The sequence below is a fragment of the Lissotriton vulgaris genome, chromosome 9, assembly GCF_964263255.1.
Source record: "Lissotriton vulgaris chromosome 9, aLisVul1.2, whole genome shotgun sequence".
Lineage (NCBI taxonomy): Eukaryota > Metazoa > Chordata > Amphibia > Caudata > Salamandridae > Lissotriton > Lissotriton vulgaris.
The window spans coordinates 151,455,305-151,476,953 of NC_141697.1; the positions used below are offsets into that span (position 1 = coordinate 151,455,305).

General features: G+C 47.6%; 1 protein-coding gene across 2 annotated transcripts in view; it reads right to left on the reverse strand.

Annotated features, from left to right (window-relative positions):
• The window catches only part of LRRC57 (leucine rich repeat containing 57), a 134,671-nt gene that overhangs the window by 34,054 nt on the left and 78,968 nt on the right, over window positions 1-21,649 (reverse strand). For both annotated transcript variants that reach the window (XM_086937240.1, XM_086937241.1), the window contains one exon: window positions 9,307-9,575. In XM_086937240.1, coding sequence (XP_086793366.1) covers window positions 9,307-9,575 — 269 coding nt within the window. The remainder of the gene's footprint in view (window positions 1-9,306; window positions 9,576-21,649) is intronic.

The window sequence follows — 21,649 nt, forward strand, 5'->3', positions numbered from 1 at the left end:
AGAACAAGCTATTCGGGCAATGGGCGTTATCAAAATTTATCACCACACAGTCACCTTTCACGGTTTTGGCTCGCTTCCCCACCCAATCCACCCTTCTCGCTAGAATAATGCTAGAGGAAGTGTTTGATTCTCCACTACTGGAGTCATCACACCATTTTTTTGCCTTCCTCATAAGGGTAGCAGTAGATTCGGCCTCTCCTTTTCTTAGCGGGGGGACCCCTATGAAAACTGCAACAAAAGGTACTACTGCTGGGGGCAGATTTAGATGGATCTTACATTCTGAATGCGTATGCTCCCTTACTGAAGAAGTATGAACCCCCTGTGAGGGATTGGATGTAGGTGGTTGAGGTTTCTCATTCATACCTGGCCCTACGCTATTTACTACCATGGTGTTATTAATGGGTGATGGTAACAATGATTTTGGCCGCAAATTTGTGTGGCATTCCAATCCCAGTGTATGACCTTTGTGGGCACTATCAAATTTTTTAACTAAATCGTCTATCAAGACACATTTTTTTAATAATCCTTCAAGGCATGTATTCATAGTGTCAACGATGTCCTTCGCAATGCCCACTAATAAAGGTTCAATCCGTTCCTCAAAAAGAGCATCAAGATGATCCTTTAAAGTGTCCTCCACCACTTTTTTGACTTCGGGGTCCCCCTCTCCTTTCTTCCTCTTTTTCGATGTCAGTTTTGGAATTACAGGTGGGTCCAGAGTCACTATGGGTTGCAAGACCTGTGGAGCACATACTTGTTTCAAACTAGGGGCAGAAGTGGGTTTCGTTATTATGACATAAGGTTCTAAGGGGATGCCTTGCACCGTAGTTGGTTCTGTTGTGGTGGGAGAAACGGCTAATAAGCCCAATTCTTGCTGTGCCGTAGCGATTTCTTTTGACAAAGCCCCAACCGCGGTAGTAAGGTAAGATATGATGGAGTCAGATTGTTTAGCGACTTTTGCCTTCCCCCCCCCCCCTTCATCCACAGTCGCTCCATTTTTGCGCTTACCCATTTCGTCAGTAGTTGTACGGTGGGCGGCCTAGCCCTGCCTGGTCCTGCCGTGGACTGCCGTAGACTGTCCCGCCCTTGTCCCGGGCTTCTCCCGGGTAGCTCCCGCGCGCGACTCGCGGGGCGAGAGTAGCCTCTGCCTTATGTAGCGCCTCCAGGCGCCCTGGTCTCGTGGCAGGTGTGCGGGGTGTCCGGGTTTGCTGGGAAATGTAGTTCCCGATTGGAACTACTGCTATTGCCCTCACGGCTCTCTCGGGTGTCTGGCCGTTCCCCTCACGGCGTTCAGGAGAGATTGAAGCTGTCTCCTGAGATGTCCCCCGCAAAAGCTCGTGCAGCCTCTGCCTTATGTAGCGCCTCCAGGCGCGCTGGTCTCGTGGCAGGTGTGCGGGGTGGCCGGGGTTGCTGGGAAATGTAGTTCCCGATTGGAACTACTGGCCTTGTCCTCACGGCTTTCTCGGGTGTCTGGCCGTTCCCCTCACGGCGTTCAGGAGAGATTGAAGCTGTCCGCTGAGATGTGGGGGAGTGATCTGTTGACCAAAATTTAGCTTAGTACCTTGTAATCTACATTAAGGATAGCAAGGGGTCTACAGGATGGCGCTCGGTCTCCGGACTCATCCTTCTTCAAGAGAGGGACGAGCAATGCCTTCCTCATTGTTGGAGGGAGACAACCAGAGGCAAAGCTTGAGTAGAATACGAGGGTTAGACCATCTGTTACAGGTACCATACCCCTAATGGCTCCCTTCACTTCTTGGACTGCTATCTCCCCTCCCAGGGCGGTCCCCACTTAATCAGATAGCCTATTCGTCCCAGCAACTATGACAAAGTTGTGGAGGGCCTGGGTGTAAGGTGTTACCTGCTGTGCATTAAGTTGGATACAGTAAGCTAAAAAAGCTGTATTAATGACAACTTGCATGTACACCAAGTGGTTGTCAGTGCCATGCATATGGAGTATCGGGGAGCTCTGTTTGTCAGGGTTAGCTAGCCAAGCCAACAATCTCTCAGTCTTGTCACGCACATCGTGAGTCTTGCCAATAGAAGCACCATAGTTACAAATTTGTATCTGCTCTGTCAATTGAAAGTTTTTTCCTTTCCATCCTCAGAAGATCTGAAGGGGGGGAATGGCCGCCAGTTCTAGGCAATTCCAGCTCTGTAAAAAAGTCCTCTTGTCAAGTTATCACAGCATGTACTTAGCCACTGACCCCTGCCTATGGCTTTGCAATGACCACACATAACCAATTTGAAAGTCTTCTATTCCATCAGGGAGGAGGAAGCTGTGCCCTTGTTCTCTCTGAAATAGTTGCACATTGTGTCCTCCAGGATGGATTTAACCATATCGGTGCTCATGACGAGCTGAGCTCATCATGAGGCACAGTTGCGCTGTGCTAATGACGAGCTGAGCTCATCATGAGGCACAGTGACGCTGTGCTCATGACTAGCTGAGCTCATCATAACGGCCGTGGAACGCCCACGCGGGGATAATTCCCCTGCTGTACTGGGCGTTCCATTAAACGGGCGTGGTCATGATGAGCTCAAAGCCACCATGCAGCGTGATGAACCGAACTCGTCACAAGCACTGCGGCGCCGCGCGCGACCCCCCCTCGCCCCTGCGCCGTGGGGGAATTAGCCCCGCGGCGAAGGGGTTAAAGGTCAGGTCACTCAGACTAGCAGCGTTCAGCCTTCAGGTAGGGATTCAGGGTCTAGAGATTTCCCAGCTGAACATAATGCAATAAAGGATTATGGTCAGAATGGGATATTTAGCTCCTGTTACCCGTTCGTGCATTTGTATAGAGCATAGGAATGTAGCAATATGGACAGACAAGTCAAGCATACCAGAATAGTAGTGTTCCCAGGGTTGAGGGCCCTCCTGGAGTCAATACAACCTCACTCTATGAAGAAGTGGCGAAAGAAGCGAGTGCACTTGTGTATCAGGGAGTAAGGTGTGGTGTGATCTATCCAAGATTACATCAGAAATACAATTTTAATCCTCCTCCATGAGTAGTGGATAATGTAGCACTGTGATCAGGTGAGCCGCCATGGTGGACAAAAAAGTTGCCTGATCAGAAGTAAATATTAATGAAAGCTATATCACCAAGCTCGCCCTGCTATGTACTATGTACTGACCATATGGGTCGATAACCTCAATTTAGGATACAAATAAAGTTCCAAGAAGCACCCAGATTAATAACTGCCTAGCAAACACTGAATAAGCAGTAGCGTAAATTTTCCCCTACCAGTGCTTTTGTAGGACAGTATTTCCACTTTGGTAAGGTGGGTTCCTTGGAGAAAAGTGATCTAGGCCTTACAGCTTTTAATAAACGTTTGGGCTCTGTACCTCTTGCTTGGTGATTTAAGGCCTCCCACATTCCAAGCAATTACCCTCAGAGTAGGAGCAGTTTTGGTCATGGTAAACGAGCAAGAGCCCAGTTTGGAGGAACGCGTCCAGATTCCCAACCCTATTGATCGGTCATGAAGGAAAGATACACCTCAGTGGAAAGCATAAACAACAACCCACCACCGTGGATGAACAACAAGAAGACACTCCAACAGGTCGTGCCCCCCACACCCTGGACAATTGTGCCGTGGCGCTCCATCCAAACCCTGCTGAACCAGAACGTAATTGCACCTGCAATAAGGTTGCAGTGGATCTGTCACTCAAGGTTAGAGAGAGGGGGAGGGGCCACTTGAGGCACAGATTGAGCTCTTGTTCCCTAGAAGTTCCCACTAGGTGCAATAAATGCCTAGAAGGATTGGTGGCCACCTGGGCACTATCTACCAAATGTGTAAAAGAAATACCACCACATGAAGTCAGCCCCCCCGTAGGACATTAAAGAGAGAGGTAAGATCACTAAATAATATCATCGGCACATCTAGGTGTAATCTTAGGGGGCGAAACACTTGAGTCCAAGCCTGGGATGCTCCGAGTACCAGAATCTACACTAGAGGATGCTCTGCTACCCCTACTCTCAGGAGGGTGCCCTACCAACTGTCCGCACAGGGCATCATCTCTAAAAGCTCAAGACTGCTGCAACGTGGGGCGAACCCCCTGCATATCCTTTATAGAGTCTGGTTGTGCCTCCTTGGTGCAGAAGGGTTCTGTAGATGCTACGGGTAGTCAAGAGTATCGTGTCAAGCCAGTTCAAGGCTTCAGTTGGAGTATTAAAAAACTTAGGCTTGGCATCAAACTGTACCCGAAGTCTGACTGGAAAGAGGAGTGCATAAGGGATGAATAGTCCTGGCAGTCTCCTTCACAGCAAGAAAATAGACCCTGTGCCTCTGTACAGCTGCTATATAAAATCGGGTAAAATTGAAAACTTTGCATTCTCCACCAGAAAAGGTTCTGGTGTGTGTGCTTGCCTGTACAGGTAATATAAGTCTTGGAGGTACAGGTGGGTAGGCAGCACCAGCTGCAGGGGGCGGGACGGTACCCTGTGTACTTTTACAAGGGCATTCAATCTGGACATGCCGTCTGGGGCAACTTTTTCCTATAACGAGTCCTCAAGGAGGCAACCATAGAGCCCCATTCAATATTCTCTGCTAGGCCACAAAGTCTGATATTATTGCATCTAGTTCTGCCCTCCTAATTCTCCATCTTGTTTTCAAGGAATTTAATGTGTTCAGACATAGCAGAGAGTGAGGATGCATGGTCTTTCATTACTGGGGCCATATCCAACACAGGAGATTCTACTTTGTGCATCCGGTCAACCATCTTCTGGTGGTTGTTCCTTAGTAGAACTAGATCCACCATCAAGGAATCAATTTTATTCTCCAGAGCCTCCCTCGTGAAACGTATAGAAGACCGAATAACATCCAGTTTGTCTCCGGATGCAGGGCTCGGGCCAGCGTTCAGTAAGGAGGCAAGTAGATCTGGATTATTCCACCCAGCCAGGGAGATCACAGGAGAGTCTTCTTTCAAACGGTGCATGTGCCCCATTGCACAGGAGAGCGTAGGAAGAGAGGCGGGTCGGTTGGCCAAGAGGAGGAAAAAGAGGAAAAGCCAGGGTTCAGAGGTGTGGTGAGGGTGAGTGGTAAGCCAGCTGTCCAGGAGGCCACAACAGATAAACAGGCAGGAGAGAAGGGCCTCAACAGCTCCAGATGTTTTACTCTCAGTCACCAACTCCAGCACCCTCCTGAAGCGGAGAAAGTCCAGGTGGAGGGCAGCAATGAAGGGATAACACTGAAGTCCCTAGGGTAGGGAAGGTAGTAGGCCATGAGTGGGTTCTCAAAATCCCTGCACTGTCACCACAGCTGTCTGATGCAGCAACCCTATGCCGCTGCATGGCAGATGATGCCTTCGAGGTGACATCTGCAGGTCACTTAACTGGGGGAAGGCAGGGGTCCTTGTAATGCAGGCCCTCCGAGTTGCAGTCCAAGTATACTGCTATGAGGAGATGCAGCGGGGGTGAATCCCACAGAAAGGATGCCTCCTGTCATCAAAAGGGGTGACGTTGAGTAGCCAGCAGGGCGAGAGGTGAGGGTGCCACCAAGTGACCTGGTCCACTAAGCTGTGGTCCACTAAGCTGTGAGCTCCACATTCTCTCCTTGACCAGGCCCTCGCTTGAGCTGCAGGTCTATCGTAGCAAATACAGGATGGGGGCATGCAGACTCCTCTGGTGCAGTGCCAGTCCCAGAGGGCCATGACCTTCGGGCAGGTTCCCACCGGGATGTTGTAATGGTCCCCAGAGCCACCCCACTGCTCCTATCAACTCACGGTCGCCATCTTGATGAGTGTAGCATGCAGGTGGACATAGTAAACTGGAAGGAAGCTGTGGCACGGTCCCTTAACGCTCATCAGCTTCTGGGCTTCCCCTCAGTATGGGACAGGTCACCCCCACTCAGCAAATGGGGGCCCAGGCAGCATGATTTGTAGAAAGGATCCGAGAGATATTAAGAGCTCCACACAGCTCCTCCTTACAGCATTGCAGTTAGCTCCACCCTAAGTGCGACAGGTATGCCAAGATATGGGTCCCATGTTTACTGTGCCGGGAGCCAAGCTACACACTATTGACAAACAAAACTGGTCTGGGTTTGCTTGCAGTCCCTTCTGGAGGGAGGCCTAACCTTGAAGTCCAGGATGGGCTGTTCCCATGAGAAAAAGAGGTGGTTCTGATTTGCGTAAGGTGGGCCTTTGTCTAGAAGGGCGTGGTGAGCAAACAATGGACAGAGCAATTACTGGTGGCTGCGATTAATTCATGCATTTCACTCATTACCTTGTTGTTAGGTATGTACCCTAAGTCAACAACAGATCCTTATCCAAATCTAACTGCGTAGATTTTTACATAGGTAGTTTTCTGTGTGTAGTTATCTGCTCAAATAGTTATCATGACGTGAAAAAACATGAGCACCTGGGTGCTGCTTCCATAAAATAGCTTATTGCTCACAAACAAGACAAAGCAATTTACTTTGTGCTCTAGCCACGTTTCTCCTGGTGATGCAACAAAGTCTCCACAAATAAAGGGTTTTTGTCTAGGAGAAGCTTTGAAGAGACTGGATTCTTAATTGAAAGTCTCTAAATTGTTTCTCCTTCGAAGAAAGGTCATAAAACAGAAGGCTCACTCATCCAAGTGAGGGGCCTGGTAAATCAAGGCAACTTTCCATAGCAGATGGGGACCTAAGTGTTTCACTCAGTGACTTCTGTATAAAGTCACTAGTCGCTCCATCACAATAGACAGAGTAAAAGATTTTTGATGAACGGAATTCAGGCAACATTTTTGCTGGATTGGAGTAAAAAAGTAAATATTAACGCTTTGTAAAGCAGAACAGCAAAAATTCAGCTGTTCCTGAAAGATCAGATAATGATTGGCTACTGGCATTCTTTAAAATCAAGCCTTTTTAGCATGAACTGGCTCCAGCCCCAATCAAGCGAAAGACCACGTACTGCCAGACTCACTGTGGCTATCTCCCAACCGCCCTATTATGACTAGGGCGGGCAGGCCGCCCTGGGACAACTGCATACGCCACAACTGCCGTTTCCTGACGGTTGTACTGCGGATCTGAGGCTACAGCGGCCGTGCCATGCAAATTACAAGTTTCCTCACCACCACAATTTTCATGGCGATTCGACTGCCATGAAAAGTGTGGCAGTGAGGAAACAAAGGGGGCCCTACAGGGCCCCCTCCCTGGTGCCTAACGCCATGTGCATGCAACATGTGCCTCCCTGTGAGCATGCACACTAGTACCTGCATGGCATGGACTGCAGCAGTCCATGCCGTGCAGGTACTGCCTTTGATGTTCTCATTGCGGTGCCTATTTCAGAGGCACTGCCCTAGGAACGGCAAAGAACAGCTCGCCAGACAGGAGGAAACTCCTAATCTGGCAGGCGGCTCAAACTTGGGTTTGGCGGTGCGGGGCAGTTCCACTCTCGCATCGCCAAACTCTTAATAAGGCCCCAAGTGTCTTGTTTTGCTAAGACTCAGCTGCCGATCTCCATCTCCTCTCAAACTGGCATAGCATACATACTACAGGAGAGAAAATAATTATTTTCAGTCGCTTTCACAAGCCACACTGCTGCTTTGAATTTGATTGAAATATTCATCCTAGCACAAGATGCGTGACACAGCAAGGGATGCAGAGGCAAAACTATAGTCTAATAGCTATGCAAAAGCAAAAGAAAAAATGCAACTAACAGTCAGAAGACAGAGACTATGGCACAATTTCTATTCGTCAGACTTGGTAACAAATAATTTACTGCAATGATGAAGCAAACTGTGGTGTTCACAGTATTCATGCATGTGCGGAGTTTACCTAATAAATATTCCGGCCCACATTTACTAAGAATTGATACAGTGCCACGCAACAAGACATCTTGCTGCTCTGCGTGAACTCTACTAAGATATGGCGCATTGTTACTCTCTCCGCTGCCCCACGCAGTACAGCCTAACGCCAACGAAGACACCTGTGCACCATGATGCAAGTGTGACTGCATCAGAGGCAAGATTGTTTTTGTGCAGGAAGTGACACCTTCCTGAAGTAGGGACGACCCTTTCCAGTAGCCACAATGCTGCCAACATTTTGAAGCACCTAAGCAAATGGTGCCTTCCAGAAGGAGTCCCGGAGGAGGAAAAAGCCCGGAGACAAAAAAAAACTCCTCATGGCAGCCCCCACAGGTAGTATGGAACTTAGGAAGAACACGACGACGAGGCGCGAACGGTCTGGAGAAACAGAAAAGAGGAGATAATCCACCTTGCAGGAACACTGGAAGAAACAGGAGCGAGAAAACACACTCAAAGGATCGAAGATATGTTGCAATGCAAGGAGCAAGAGAAAAATTGGCCTCATATACTGCTGGAGCAGGAGGTTACGAGTCGCCATGATGATTTTAGAAAGAGAGCTATATTATTATTATTATTATTGCATTTCTTATATAGCGCCAGAATCGACCCCCGAAGGGGTATCTCCGCGCTTGCCTTGGGAACCCGTCCTGGTTTTTCCCTGTGAGATAGCCCCTACAGGGCATCCCCAAGGTGAAAGCCAGGCATCCCGCCGCGGGGGGCCGTTGTGGAGATTAAGCAAGCTTAATGCCCAGAGTTGCATAGTGTGAACCCATGATTAGGTCAGGCACCGAAGCGAGAATTATCGAGTCCGTGGACATTTGAGCTCAACACCCTGCCGCGTCGGGAATCGAACCCTGGTCCTGGGTCTGACCTCTGCTTCAGGGTCTGCCTGCTCTAACCAGTGAGCCACACTTCTCCACATAGGCCTGAGGAGCTGCCATCTTAGAATTCCTTCCCAGAAAATTCTGGTTAGAAAGGCTATGAAGAATATTTGGATGCTGACAGCATGATCCCCGCTGACTTTCCAATGAGAAAAACGCAGGCATGGGAGAAGATATCATCGGGCCGGCTGCTGTAAGGTAAGTGTTTTATTGTGATGGCACGCCGGCTACTCCCCTGAACTCCTGATGCAGCGTGTCCTGCCCGTCGGGGAGCAGAGCTACGGATGCTGCCGGCGGGACGCTGAAGCAACAGCAGACTGCACCAAAGTAACACATTCCCAATGCAGAGTAATGAAAGGCAGATATTTGCTCTGCTCGTGGCTTAGTAAATCTCACTGAAGCTCTTGCGTTGCCTTGCTTGACGCAATGACACCTCAAGGGCTTCATAAATCTGGGCCGAAATTTGGGAAATTCCATATGCCACACACAAAATAGTACCTTTCTTTCACATTTTCAATTAAGGGTGCTGCTAAAAGATCAAACCATGTAATACAATTTAACATTCCAACAACCCAATCGTACCCTGGTTTCTCTATATCTAGATGTGATGTGCTGACATGCTATGTTTAAACATTTCTTACTGTGCACACCTGATTCTGGTTCAGATTGAGTTCGATTGCTTGAAGTCCTGCCACCTCATCAGGCACGCTCTGAATTTTATTCTTGGACAAGTCTACCACATTGAGTTGACGAAGACTGCAGAGCTGCACTGGCACAGTCCGAAACTGATTCCCTGAGAGACTCAGTGTTTTAAGTGCTGAGAGTTGCCCAAAGTCGGCAGGTAAACGTGTCAGGCGATTATTGTTCAGGTGCAAAGTCTCTAGCTTTTTCAGCTTGCATAACTCCATTGGAAGTGCACCTGGAAGAAAACAATAAGTCAAACAAAGGTGCTCTAAGAAGTCCTCCTGATTTAGCAAAGGCACACAGACAATTATGGCAGTTTCGGATAAATAGGTGACCGTATACCTATCTCAATCCAAACTTTCTTTCATGAAAATATATATTTCTTTTGATTATAAAACAAAGTAATATAAGAAACATACATAAAAGTACAGTTCGGTTTTCTATCATTCACATAACTGGACTAAGTGGAAGTGGTTATAAAAGTAAAGGCTAGTAGATTGCTTAGGGGATCCAGATCCCCATCGCAGATGACATCCCCATGGGGATCCCCAGATTTACCCCTGTTTAGAACTTTTGATGTAATCACGAATATATTTCTTGCAGCTTGCACCCAAATGAGCCGGCTACTGGCTGTGCACTTTAGGTCCCTCCTGTTATTTGTATGTCATAATGGGACGATTATTGATGGGACTCAAATATCTGTTATATGGATTTCCTTTGGGCACGACTCTGGGAGAGGGTGAGGTGTTCAGATGAGGATAATACAAGAAAGGGCAGATGGGCTTGAACAACTGCACTGTTTGATGATGCAATGAAACTTAATAGAATATGTTGAAAAAAATAGGTTGAATGACACCATAACAGTGCACCCATAGATGACACTAAATACATAAGCTGAACCTGAAATTTTCTTTGTTCACTAGAAGAAGCTACTTACCTATAATCCTAGTTCTCCATGGTGGGAATCTTTATTGAAGCCCTAAACACGAAGAGTCTCAACCCCTTTATTAGACGCTGAAGCAATTTATCAAGCAGTAATAAATGTACTATATATAACTACCAGTAGACTGTTTGAACAGCATTCAGTTTATGTTTTCTTTTAAAAAGACATTAACTGCAACTATCAAATACACCTAATGTGTAATTAGGGGGCTGAGCCACTTTCTTTAAAGTAAAACAGTAGAAAGGGGACAGATAATCTGTTTCATAAAGGAGAAAATGGACCACTGCCCCTTTAAGTTACCATGCAGTTTCAAGATCTCACAACTCTCTGCACTAGCAGATGGCGGCACAGTTCATTTTAACTGGAAATCAGGATACCATCCTATTGCTACCGCTAGGAGAGAGAATGTTTGCTAAGGACATCATTGAAAATTCTCATACTGTAGAATACCTTTATTGTGTAATTAAACACGTTAGACATGTAATACATTCTTAAAATAGAATGATCCACTTAGCACTTTAAATTAAACCAGTAATTTGCTTCTGGCTAAAAACGTTCTATGTAATAGGTACTTTTCCAGTTTTGTTTTAGCCCTCTGATTTTTGTTTTATCTATCTGATGTCAAACTGATCAAATCTAAATCTGACAATGTCCTTTTTCCATCTTGAGTGACGTTAAACTCTCCACCCCACAAAAGGGTGCGGGTAGCTAGATTATCCTAGACGGTCATTAGATCATGCAAACAAAAAAAAATCAGGGAAATCTGTTTTGGGACCGTATGGGTAACTAAACTGGTGCTATGTAAAGCACTCTGATACCCGATATCTTCGGGTCTAGTTTGCGCTATATAAAACTCTAAAAAAAAAAAAAAAAAAAAAAAAATAATATGATATGTTCATTGTTTATCAGATCCTGCAATATAATATACATGTGTTCAGTGTCAACAAACATTCTAATGACAATAGTGTATTGTACCCTACTTCTTTAAAGTAAGAGAATGCATGAATGGCCCTCGATTCCTAGCAAACACCCTGGCGTACGTAGTAACCCGGTGGGTCTTCTGAAGAAAGGCTATTTTTTTTGTTTCTTTTTATTGAAATATAAAAACAAGCAAGGCATAAAACATGTTTTACAAAGTGCCAGTTCAATTAAGGGAGGAAGAAATACAATGAGCAGCAATCAATATATATGAAGGGGAGGGGGCAGGGGTCAAATGTAATAAAAATACAATAGAATGGTCAAAATGCATGAGTCAGGGGGAACATCGATGTCATCAACAGCAGGAGGTACACATATGTTTCCACAATAACTATTCCAAGCTCCCCACACTCTACACCACTTCCGGGGCCGGCCCCTGGCTAGGTACACAGTCTTTTCCCTGAACATACACCAATCCATGTTTTCCTTCCATAAGTCTACTGTAGGAGGCCTCTGGGACCCCCACAACTGAGCAATATCTCGCTTGGCCATCATGGCCCCCAGGGATGCCCACTGAGTCTGAGCTACATTATAGTCCGTAGGTTCCCAAACGTTCAACAAGCAGCGTCTGGCCTCCGGCAAAAGAGCGATACCAGTCACTTCCTTCAGGACCTCATGGACCCCACTCCAAAAAGCAGCAATCTCACGACATTCCCAAATAATATGAAGAAAAGTAGCCACCTGCCCACACCCTCGCTTGCATAATCCCTCCTCAGAAAAGACCATTCCGACCAACTGGGGGCCTGTGACGTAAATCCTGTGGAGGATCTTAAGTTGTACCAGTCGGAGTCTAGCTGGAATCGCGACCTCCTTGGGAGAGGAGATCGCAGATTGCCAGTCCTCGTCGTCCAATTCAAGGCCGCCCTGGGTCCATAAGTCCCGGAGATGTAGCAGGAGATCAGGCCTATTATTCATTAATTTCTCGTAAACAAGGGAGATAGGCTGTTGGATGGCCATGTACCCGACAGCGCTATCTTCAAGTGGGGACGATTCAGGAATCACCCCGCCCAAAGGGAAGACCGACATTAAGGCATGGCGAACCTGAACGTAGCGAAAGTATTCTGTGTCACCCAATTCAAACTCCGTCTTTAACATCTCAAACGATTTCACCTTGCCCTTAACCCAGAGGTCGCCCACCTTACTAATGCCGATAAGGTCACATCTATCGAACCCCTTGGTTTTCCACAACTTCCCAAGCCTATCCGAACCAAAGAGCGGGGTCGCTAGAGTCAAGCGATCTTCCCACCCCAGGGAAGTATTAGCGTCCTGCCACGTACGCACCGCCGTCTTCGTAGGCCCCGACAGAGTCTTAACCACCGATTTTGAGTAGAGCGCCCTATAATAATTACCCCCGGGCAGTAGCCATCTATCCACAGTAAAAGCAGGATTCAATGCAGGACCATACATACCATGGTTGATGGCACCCAGTTGAGCAGCCCAATAATAGCGTTTGATGTCAGGGAGAGCGATTCCCCCATCACACCAGGGGAGCGTCAATTTGGCAAGAGCAATACGAGGCCTACCGTCCCATATCAACTTCCTCTGAAGGTCTTCGACAGCACGAAAATAGCTAGCGGGAACAATATCGAGAGTGTTCTGGAGAGCATACAAAAAACGAGGCAGAGACATCATTTTAAATAGGGCCGTACGACCAAGCGGTGAAAGCGGAAGTTTACGCAAACCTGCGACGTCCTGTTTCAATCTAGCCAGGGGTGGGAGAAGGTTCTGTTCATAACGGGCCATCGGATCCAATGAGATAAAGATACCGAGGTACTTAAACCCCGTCAGTCACTTGAATAGGGCAGGTACGTGGGAGAAGAGGGACATCACCAGAAAGAACGTATAAGTAGGATTTCGCCCAATTGATAATCAAACCAGAGTTCCTACAAAAGGAGGCCAAGACATCGCACAGAACCATCAATGACTTCCGGGGTGAGGTCAAATACAGTAAGATATCATCCGCGTACAGCGAGATGCGATCTTCGAATTCAGGAGTCCATTGAATACCCTTCATCGAGGATTCCCATCGGATCCACGCAGCAAGGGGTTCTAGGGCTAGGGCAAACAATAACGGAGACAAGGGACAGCCCTGATGAGTGCCTCTTATTATTATTATTTATTAGTGTGTTTTGTAAAGCGCGCAGCGGCCCCAACGGGGCATCCCGGCGCTGGAAGACTCTGAAAACTAGAGGGACAGGTCGGAGGTACCAAACTAGGAGGAAAAAAGAAGGGTTTTAAGGGATTTACGAAATACTGGTTCTGTCTGGCATGTGCGAAGAGCTAACGGAAGCTTATTCCAGTGCTTGGTAGCACAGACCTCAAAGGTTTTTCCACCAGCACGGGAACGCTTAAATCGGGGAGTTTCAAGGAAAAATAAGGAGTTGGAGCGTAGTGCCCTGGATTTGGTATAAGGGCGAAGAGTATTTTTCAGATGGGCCGACCCATTGCCTTTAGATGCACGAAATGCCAGCGTCATTGCTTTAAATACGCATCTTTTCGCAATGGGCAGCCAATGCAGTTTACGGAGGTGAGGGGAGATATGGTGTCTGGCAGGAATTCTCTCCACCAGCCTGGCAGCGGCGTTTTGAACCGTCTGCAATTTGTAACAAAGGCCAGCTGTGATACCAAGATAAAGGGCATTGGCATAATCAAGATGGGATATGATTAATGCCTGGATCACAGTCTTGCGGCATTCCTCCGGCAGATAGTTAATAAGCCGTTTGATTGTTCTGATTTTGGCAAAGCATGAGGCTGCGACTGTTTGTACCTGGGTATCGAAGCTGAGTTGGGTATCCCAGCGTACTCCTAGGTTTTTCACCGAGTTTTTAGGCGTGGGGGACTGGCACAAGTCTTCGGGCCACCACAGGCTGGCATCCAAGGGAGAAGGAGAGTTGAAAAACAGAATCTCCGTTTTTCCTGCGTTGAGACGGAGGGAATTAGCATCCATCCAGTTGGAAATGTCTCGTAGGCAGGATTTCAACGGGTCGAAAGCAGATGCAGAAGGGGTATCGAACGTGAAAAGTAGCTGGATGTCATCAGCATAAGATGTAGATTTGATCCCAGTCTGGGAGATCAGCTTAGCCAAAGGGGTGAAATAAACATTAAACAAAAGTGGGCTAAGGGAAGAACCCTGTGGGACTCCCCATTTAAGTGGCCTGGCAGAGGAAGTGAAGGGAGGGGTAAAGACTTGCTGGGTGCGATTAGACAGGTACGATGCCAGCCACTTCAGAACAGAGCCGCCTAGCCCTAAGTCCTCCAGCCTTCTCAGCAAGATCTTATGAGAGACGGTGTCAAATGCTGCTGAAAGATCCAGCAGCACTAACACCGCCCTCGATCCTCGGTCGAGTGTCCATCTCACAGAGTCGGCCATTTCAATGAGGGCCGACTCCGTGCTATGGCCCGACCTGAAGCCATGCTGGGAAGCATGGAGGAGCCCATTTGATTCGATGAAACTAGCCAATTGGGAATGAACCAGCTTTTCCAAGACCTTGGCTGGGGCAGGCAGGAGGGAAATGGGCCTGTAATTACAGGGAAGATCAGGATCTAAATTGGGTTTCTTCAGAATGGGGACTAGGGAGGCATGCTTCCATTTGGTGGGGAAGCATCCTGTACGGAGTGAGTCATTCCAAATGTGGTTTAAATAGGGGTTAAGTAGAGGTGCCAGTTTTTTGTATTCCTTGGCTGGCCAAGGGTCGTTAGGGGAGCCTGATTTACATTTAAGGAGCTCGATCATAGAATCTGCTTCCGATATTACCGCGAATTCAGTCAGAGAGAGTGGCGATGGTATGAGAGGAGTAGATCGCTCGTCGTCTCCTTCTGTATTAGAAGGGGGAAAGGATGTTTGGATGCTTTCAATTTTGTCCTCAAAAAATTGAGAAAGCTTGTTGCATAATGCCTGTGAGGCGGGCTGGGATCTGGTCAAAGCAGCGGGGTCTGTGAAGGATCTAACAATGTTGAAGATCTCCCTGGCTCCATTGCTGGCGAGTTTTATTCTAGAGGCCAGGAAGTCCCGTTTGTGCTCCTCTATCATTCTCCGATAGTCTTTGAGGGCAGTTTTATAGAGGACTTTACTGTCCGGAGAGTAGACTTCCGAGACTAAAATGAGTAGAAACACGACCATTCACGACAATTTGCGCAAGGGGGTCCTCGTAGAGAAGCCGCACCCAACCAATAAAACTAGGTTCAAACCCGAATTTAGCCAACGCGGCCCAGAAGTATGGCCATTCCACGGTATCAAAAGCCATCGTGGCATCTAACGACGCCCGGCTCACGGAACGTCGCAGCTCTCGCGAGAACGCCGTGCAGATGCCTGAGGTTCAGGGCCGTATTTCTATGCGGAATAAAACCGGATTGATCCGGATGTATCAATTCACCGATAATGGTGATCAAACGATTAGCCAGCAGTTTCGCAAGGATCTTAGGTTCGGTGTACAAAAGAGAAATCGGCCTGTAAGATGAGCACCTGTCTCTCGGTTTCCCCTCCTTATGAATCACCACAATGGTCACAAGACGTGATCGCTGGGCAAAGAACCGCACTCACGAGACTCCATAAACATATCTCTTACATAGGGCGCTATCCTGTCAGGATGAAATTTGTAAAGTTCAATCGGCAGGCCGTTAGGACCCATAGCCTTTCCCGAACGCAAGGAGCGAATCGCGAGAGCCACCTCGTCTGCGGTTATTGGAGCATCCATTTGTTCCCTTTCCAAATCAGAAAGACGCGGTAGAGCAATATCACGCAACAATAGATGTGAGTCTTCCTCCGACTTATCCGACACAGAGGCATACACTGACTGAAAGTGATCTGCAAAACACTGAACGATCTCCTCAGGGTCAGTAACACGACAACCGCTCACCGTCTCGATCACAGGCACCACACGACTAGCCCTATCCTTCTTATCCAGCCACGCTATCAATTTTCCTGCTTTATCTCCTACATCATAAAGCCGTCCCTGCTGTTCTTTACTCATTGCCTTGGCCGCATCAGTAACCAACGACCTGATATCCAACTGCTTGAGTCGCAAAACATGCGTCCTAGCAAGTGTAACTTCTCGCTCCAGGCCGAGCTCAAGATCCGCTATCTCCGCTTCAATCTTAACCACCTCCTCATCTCTCAGTTTCTTAACACCTGCGATTAACGACAGGGCCTGGCCCCTAAGAACAGTCTTAAAAGCCTCCCATAGGGAGACCGCAGACGAAACCGAACCCTCATTCTCAAGAAAATAGTGGTCAAGACATTTCACAAGATCCGCACGAGTTTTAGGGTTTCGGAGGTACCACGGGTTGATCGGGGCTATGCGACCCTTCGTCCCAGGACTGGACCCCATACGAAGCCAGAGTGGAGAATGATCAGAGATCCCCCGAGCAAGATGCTTCACCTCAGTAACAGAATGCGCCTGTGCAGCCGGGACCAACACATAATCAATTCTAGAAAGACTATTGTGCGTGCCCGAGTGAAAAGTGTACTGCCGCTGAACGGGATGTAACAATCTCCAACAATCTACCAAGCCCATTGTGTCAATGAAATCATGAAGCCAGTTCTGCGCCCCCTTAAGATCTCTAGGTTAATGTCGATCAGCCATACCAGAAGAGAAAGCATTAAAATCACCACCCAGTAGCAATGATTCCTCGGGGAGAGCGAGGACCCCCCGCCCCAAGTCCGCGAAAGTAGTGGACTGTAAGCCAGGGGGGACATAAACAGAAACCAGGGAAAGAGTTCGGCCCTCCCACCTACCTGTTAGAGCAGGGGTACTCAAAGTACGGCCCGCGGGCCAGTGGTGGCCCGCCTGGGCTTCCTTGGCGGCCCGCGGACCTTGTTTCCATTACAGTATTACTATGCAAATGCTTTTACCAGAAAGATAGTAAACCGCGAAGATGGCCGAAGGTACATACGTAGTGAATACGTATACAATACCTATTCACTACGTTTGCGACTGCGGCCATCTTCTCTGCTTGCTGCTTGCCTCTAATTGGCCTGCCTCTGTGACGACACATGCGGCACCCGGCCGGCGCGAAGCACAGGGCCTTTAAAAGTCAGCTGTAACTAGCGCTTTACAGCTGACTTTTAAAGGACCTTTGGGCAGCTTCCTGTATCTATGGTGACGACGTCCTTCAAGCCCGCAGCACCAGAGAATCTTTGCCGCACTTCACCTTTCAGCCCGCAGCCCCGGAGAATCCTTGCTGCGCTTCACCTTTCAGCCCGCAGCCCCGGAGAATCTTTGCCGCTTCACATTTCAGACGCAGCCCCGGAGAATCTGTGCCGCTTCACCTTGCAGCCCCGGAGATTCTTAGCAGCAGCCTTCTACGCCGGAGAAGATTCAGTCCTGCAGGGATGTGCTCCGAGTTTTGCCGCCCGCCATGCTTCTGACCCCGCAACTTGGTGTTTCCCTCGTCGATCCCCTGGATTTCACCCCCCACCCACACCCACTATCATTAGCGGTGTTAGGAAAACAAATTGTGAGCATGGAGGCGTCTGTGTGCAAGGTCTTTCTGCAGAGGTCGCGAGGGCCTGGCTTGTGCCTTAAAACAGACACCTCCATGCTCACAATTTGTTTTCTTAACCTGCAGGTACTGTCCTCAGTCTTGCCGCCCGCCATGCTTGTGACCCCGCACATTCCGTGTTTCCCTCCTCGGGCCCCTTGTATCCACCTGTGCTACCGAGGAAAATAGAGGAGATCAAGGGTTACCACCGGCACTCTGCTTCAGTGAAACGGTGCTGAGCGCTAAGCAGGGGCCGAAAAACAGCCTCAGATTGTCGTTTTATATATGGGCAGTTAGGGCAGGCACAGAAAGTAAATGCTATTGTTTACTTTCTGTGCCTGCCCTAACTGACCATATATAAAACGTGAAGGTACTATAAACACAATGTTTGTTTGCCCCTTCTTCAATACTTCACATAAAGGGGGAGTTTCCAGATTAAAATAAATAGGCTAACAAATAAAGGTTTGCAGAAACCAAATTGCATCGCCGAAGCCCTCTGGCCTCCTTATTTTTGTAGGTGCCTTGAAATTTTCAATGTTGAAACGAATGTGTTTGAGTCTTTTGTCCTTTTTTTTTATTCATATAAAATGTATGAGTTCAAACTCTTCCTTGTCCTTTCTGGAAAGAAATATAAAGATGTAGCTTTTACCAGTTGTTTCTTGAGTTAATGTCGGACCTAAAGCTAGCTGATGTCTGTAACCGGAATAGTATGAAAGTGAGTACTGGGGTGGGCAGTGGAGGAGTGGTAGTGGGGGGTAGGTGGTAGGGGTGTAGGGTGAATGAAGAATCCATTTCCAATTGCAATATAACTATGCTTCTGAGGCCACCATTTCCACACTGAATAACCAATATAATAAACCTGATGCTCAAGTAGAACTGCTGCAAATAGGTGCAGGTTTCATTTCTTCAATAGATAGTAGGCTAAAGGCATTGAGTACCCTACTAACAGCAATTAATATGGGAATAAGTCACTGCACCCTGGACACAGGCCTCCTGCACAGGAGGGGGATCGGGGGGGGGGGCGTTGCTCTGTATTCGTGCTTGCATGAAATTCCGAATGCATTAATGCCTGGCAGTACATTTGTTGTAATGTGTTCCATCGTGTCAACACAAATTGGTTATAAAAATGCTATCCTTCACAGACAGAGATCAAAGTCCGGGTGTGTTTGATGACCAGTTGCAGCTTGTTCTTTAACATCTCATCCCTCCCTCTTTCCTCCCTCCCTCCCCCAACCCTCGGTCTTTCCCCCCTCTCCCTACCCAACCCTCTGTCTCTTCCCCTCTCTCCATATCCCTCTCTCCCCCCTCTCTCTATATCCCTCTCTTTCTCACCTCTCTCTCTCTCCCTCTCTCCTCTCTCCATATCCCTCCCTCACACCTCTCTCACACATACATATATATATATACACACACACACTAAGGTTTCTTATGGAATACCTGTCAGTGATTTCAAAGCTCTTATTTCAAAGACAAGAGGTCTAACTCTGTGTTATTATTACTTCCCATAATTCACATTAAGCAGCAGATGATGTATTTTGTGTCTCGCCCATCCGCTCTCTACAGGCTTGACCATGCTATCTGAGCATTTCAGATTCCTTTAGTTTGACAGCTACTCCACACCAAACAGTGCTGTCCTAATTAGCTCCTCCCACATGTTTCTACTATGTATCCTTGTACTGTGCACCTGGGGTCTGGTGGCTCAGTGGGCTAATGCGTCCACTGCAGGGGCCTGTGTTCTAGCTCATGGTCACAGGTTCAAATTCCGGCAGGTCCTGCCTTTCATCCATCTGAGGTCGATAAAATGAGTTTGGTAGCAATAAACATCTGTTATTCAGCGCTAAGATACCTATGGGTGAACGTGTGCTGGTATGTACGTGTGTCTGTGCATGCCATTTATTTTAAATCCCTATTGGGTGACACATTTCCTGCATAAACCACTGCCTTAAGGAAAGCTTCCTGTTTTTCATTTGCAGGCTTATCCATAACTTTGTATGTTTAAACAAAACATTCCTTTGGTGTTGCTCACAGATCTGTTGCGAGAAGTGGTGTCGGTCTAGCGGTCGTGACGCGGTGTCGGTCTAGCTGTCGTGCCGTGGTGTCGGTCCAGCGGTCGTGGGGCGCATCGGTCGTGGGGTGACGTCGGGTGGAAAATCAGATTCCTGGTCTTTGTTACTGATTGCATAGTAACAAACTAGCTGGAGAGCTCCGCAATGGCCTACAGTCCAGTTTCTAAGGCTTGCAAACGACCCAGGTCAATACAGAGTGAACACAGAACCTTCCGGGAAGCGTGGGAAGAAGAGTACCTGTTTGTGGAATGCCCAAAAGAAAAAGCCACCTGTTTGCTTTGCAAAGAGAAAGTAAATGTTCTTAAGAGGTATAACCTTGAACGGCACTACAGAACGCGGCACTCTGGATTTACTACGAACTACCCACTGAACTCAAAACTGCGTTCTGCAAAAGTGGCATCATTAAAGCAAGCACTTCTTTCTCAGCAGAAGATCTTCCTTTGCCAGATGAAAGAATCTGAGGCTGTTACAGAAGCATCTTTCAAAATATGCTACTTGCTTGCCAAACATAAAAAACCTTTCACAGATGCAGAGCTGATGAAGCAATGTTTCCTTTCAGCAGCAGAAATTTTATTTGACAGCTACACTAATAAAGCCAGCATTTTAAAGGAAATTGGTGCATTGCAGCTGTCAGATTCCACATGTGCACGCAGAATAGAGGCAATGGGACAAAACGTCAAGGAGCAGGTGATCCAAGCAGTCAGAGAGTCACCGTTCTTCAGCATTGCCATGGATGAGTCAACCGACATAGGCGATGTGGCCCAGTTATTAGTTTGGGTGAGGTATCTGGACCAATCGCTCCATCCCAAAGAAGAGCTCCTCTGCCTGCTACCACTGCACGGGCACACAAGAGGAGAAGATGTACTGGACAGTATGTGCAACTACTTTAAAACAAATGACATACCACTGAACACTCTTGTCAGCATAACAACGGATGGGGCTCCTGCCATGGTAGGCCATGACAGAGGCTTCGTATCTATGCTCAAAAAGAAGCTCATAGGACAGACTGTGATAGACTACCACTGTATTATTCACCAGGAAGTGTTGTGCGCAAAATTAAAGCATGGAGAACTGAATAATGTCCTAAAAGGTGCAGTGAAAATTGTTAATTTTATCCGTGCCAAAGCTCTGAACCATAGACTTTTTAAAGCAATGCTGCAGGAATCTGAAGCGGAACAAACAGACGTCTTGATGCACACTGACGTGCGTTGGCTAAGTAAAGGGAAGGTTCTGGAGCGGTTCATCACATTGCTTCCTGAAATTGTACTCTTTGTGAACAGTAGAGGCCAATCGTCCCCAGAACTAACAAATGTGAAATGGCTTGTTATGCTCCATTTTCTTTCAGATCTATTCACGCATTTTAATACTCTCAATTTGACCCTGCAAGGTAAACAACAGCTTGTGTGCTCCCTCATGAATGGTATTTATGCTTTTGAAAGTAAGCTTGTGCTATTTAAAGAACAACTGGATGATAGTGACTTCACCCACTTTCCAAAACTGTTGGTTGTAATGCAGAGGTTTCCAGAGGCACAAGAAATTCTGGAAAACCTTGACCCTGGTGCATGTCTGGAGGAAATTTCTGGGGAGATCAAACGACGATTTTCGCAATTCAGAGCCCTCACCCCTCTGTTCAGACTGGTTGAAAACCCCTGGATGGTGAGTGCACGGAATCTTGATGTTGTTGCCCTTATTGGCATGGAAAGGGCTCAAGCAGAACTAGAGCTCATTGACATGCAGCACTATTCAGCCCTTGAAGCATCTTTTTTGGGGCAAGCACCAGAAGAATTCTGGAAAATTGTGCCCCCTGACCTGTTTCCTCGTCTTGTTACAGTGGCCCAGAAG